At 49.4% G+C, this 2,709-nt stretch overlaps 1 protein-coding gene across 1 annotated transcript; it reads left to right on the top strand.

Annotated features, from left to right (window-relative positions):
- Window positions 1-575: 575 nt before the first annotated feature.
- Window positions 576-2,460, top strand: N7532_002942 (MFS transporter; the record flags this gene model as incomplete). Its single annotated transcript, XM_056615436.1, has 3 exons — window positions 576-1,024; window positions 1,090-1,214; window positions 1,274-2,460. 3 exons carry the CDS (start codon window positions 576-578, stop codon window positions 2,458-2,460), a joined length of 1,761 nt encoding a protein of 586 aa, XP_056478408.1.
- Window positions 2,461-2,709: the final 249 nt, after the last annotated feature.

The raw sequence follows: 2,709 nt of genomic DNA, 5'->3' as shown, positions 1-2,709 counted from the left end.
CTGACAAATGATCGCAGCCTCAACTTTCGAACTGGCGAAGAAAAAAAATAAGGTTAAAAATAAAGTTCGTACCCTTTGAATTGTTTCCAGATACAGCCAGAGCAATACGGTTTGACACCCGACAAACAGCTCGGTCCCTACAATAGTGCTTGTGGCTGTAACAACCTACTAATTAACATGAACTCATGAACTCATGAACTTGGTAAAATTTAAGAATAGTACTAGCTGAGTGCTTATGTTGATCTATCTTGAGTATTTTACAGAACTATTTACCATCAACTATAGCGAAAGTCAGTGTTTAACGCATTAATTTCAGCATGATCATTGGTCACGGCGTGATTAGAATATCACGCCGTGTGCAGACCCACAAAGCTTAATCAAAGTTAATGTGGGCCTTGAAAGTCAAGTCTTCTGGTGATTTGGCTGCTTTAACTGCTTAACTCTCCCCGCAGCGAATATTATAAAGAGGGATTATTTCACCTCGGAGGTCTGTGATTGATCTGCGAAAAAGTTATTCACGTGCAGTCAGACTCTTCTACTATCTAAAGCAGGACTCCTGTTCAAACGTTCTCGCCATGGAACGCATCGTTCGAACGAGCTATGCAGGAAAGTTCCTGAGAGTGGTCACAGGAAAGAGGATCCTGAAATACCCCGAAGAAAGAGACGACTTCCAGCTTCCGGTCTGCTATGCTGCCCCGGAGGTATCGTTACAGAGCCGCGTCGACACAGCTCCCGACGACGAATTGATGGGTCGGCGAAACTCATCCCAAGCTTCAGAATCCAACACAATATCCAAGATCACCACGAGATCAGACCTTGAGAGAGTCCATACTCAGTTAGACGTCGAGAGGCTTTGTACCGCGGCCGCGCAAAAGGACGAACTGAAGCATACTCCTAGCCGGCCAATCGCAGCAACAAAGGCTTCAGATGGAACAATTTTGGTGGACTGGTATTCTACAGATGATCCAGAAAACCCCCGAAATTGGTCCAGTGGTAAGAAGATTTTTGTTGCTTCACTGATCAAGTAAGGCTTGTATCGCATTATATGCATCATACCCCCCAAAACCAAGCAGCGCTGACATTTCGTAGCTTATATACGCTTGCGGTGTATACGGGTTCTTCTATATATACTCCCAGTACCCCGGCTGTTGAAGAGAAGTTCGGTGTCTCTGCTGCTGCTGCATCGTTGGGTCTGGCTCTGTATGTTCTTGGATGTGAGTAACCCGGAGAGTCCACTGTTCGTAGAGTTTGAGTAACTGACAATATTGCCTAGACGGTACCGGGCCAGTAATCTTCTCGCCACTCAGTGAAATTCCCAGTATCGGTCGAAACCCACCATACATTCTCACCTTTGGCTTATTTGTCATTCTCGGTGTCCCTACCGCCCTTGTGGATAACTTCCCCGGACTTCTGGTGTTGCGGTTTCTCCAGGGCTTTTTCGGCAGCCCTTGCCTGGCGACAGGAGGTGCCAGTCTCAGTGATTTATACGATTTCCTCCAGCTGCCGTATAGCATCGCCATCTGGGCTGTATCTGCGACCCTAGGACCGGCCTTGGGACCCGTGGTCTCTGGATTTAGCGTGCCTGCAGAGAATTGGCGGTGGTCGCTGTGGGAAATCCTCTGGATGGCCGGACCGGTCTTCTTGGCCATGCTCTTTTTCCTACCCGAGACTTCGCCCGATACTATCCTCTTGAACAGGGCCGAGCGTTTGCGAAAGCTCACAGGGAATGACAAACTCAGGTCGCAATCTGAAATTGACCAGAAGAAGCTCACCGTTTCCGCCGTTGCTGTGGCTGCTTTATACCGACCAATCCAGATCGTCGTTCTTGACCCTGCCATGCTCTTCGTGAACCTGTACACCAGCTTGGTTTACGGAACCTACTACTCCTTCTTCGAGGCATTCCCGATTGTCTACATCGATATATATGGCTTCAACTTCGGCCAAATGGGCCTCGTCTTCCTCTGCATTGTCGTGGCGTTGGCCATTGCCGTGCCGCTGTACTTTCTGTATCTGCGCAAAGTCTTCGAGCCTGAGATCAAAATGAAAGGCCTCCTGGCGCCGGAGCGACGACTGATCCCCGCTCTCGCTGCCTCATTCCTGCCGCCGATCGGTCTGTTTATCTTCGGTTGGACTGCGCGCCTAGAAATCCACTGGATTGTGTCAGTCATCGGGATCACCATCTTCACTATCGGCATCTTCCTGGTCGTCCAGTGTATTTTCATCTACATCCCGATGACCTATCCGCAATACGCTGCAAGTCTGTTCGCAGGGAACGACTTCATGAGGAGTGCGTTCGCTTGCGCGGCCATTCTGTTTGGTCGGCCTCTCTACATCAACTTGGGTGTTGGTCCAGGTGTCAGTCTGTTGGCCGGTTTGGCGGTCGGCTGCATCGGGGGTATCTTTGCCCTGTATTACTTCGGTGCCAACCTTAGGGCTCGCAGTAGATTCACCGCGAAGTGATCCAGAACAGCACTGCAAGACAAGGACAAAATGGGTTAATTTCCGGCGAGCCTCGCGCATTCCCACACGAGTTGCGCAGTCGCGCACCCCATAGGGCTGTTGCGAATACGAATATTCGCAGGAATCGGTATTGTTGAGTATCACGGTGGCTGAACCTTATGGCAGGGATTGGGAACAGATATATAAGAGGCATCTGGCCCCTGTAATAGATCACTCCTTAAGTCAATCAATAAGATTCAATCAGACAAT

The sequence above is a fragment of the Penicillium argentinense genome (assembly GCF_028826775.1).
Source record: "Penicillium argentinense strain IBT 30761 chromosome Unknown utg000003l_segment0_segment0, whole genome shotgun sequence".
Taxonomy (NCBI): Eukaryota; Fungi; Ascomycota; class Eurotiomycetes; order Eurotiales; family Aspergillaceae; genus Penicillium; species Penicillium argentinense.
Note: the sequence above shows the minus strand (reverse complement) of the source record. Positions and strands in the feature narration are given on the sequence as shown.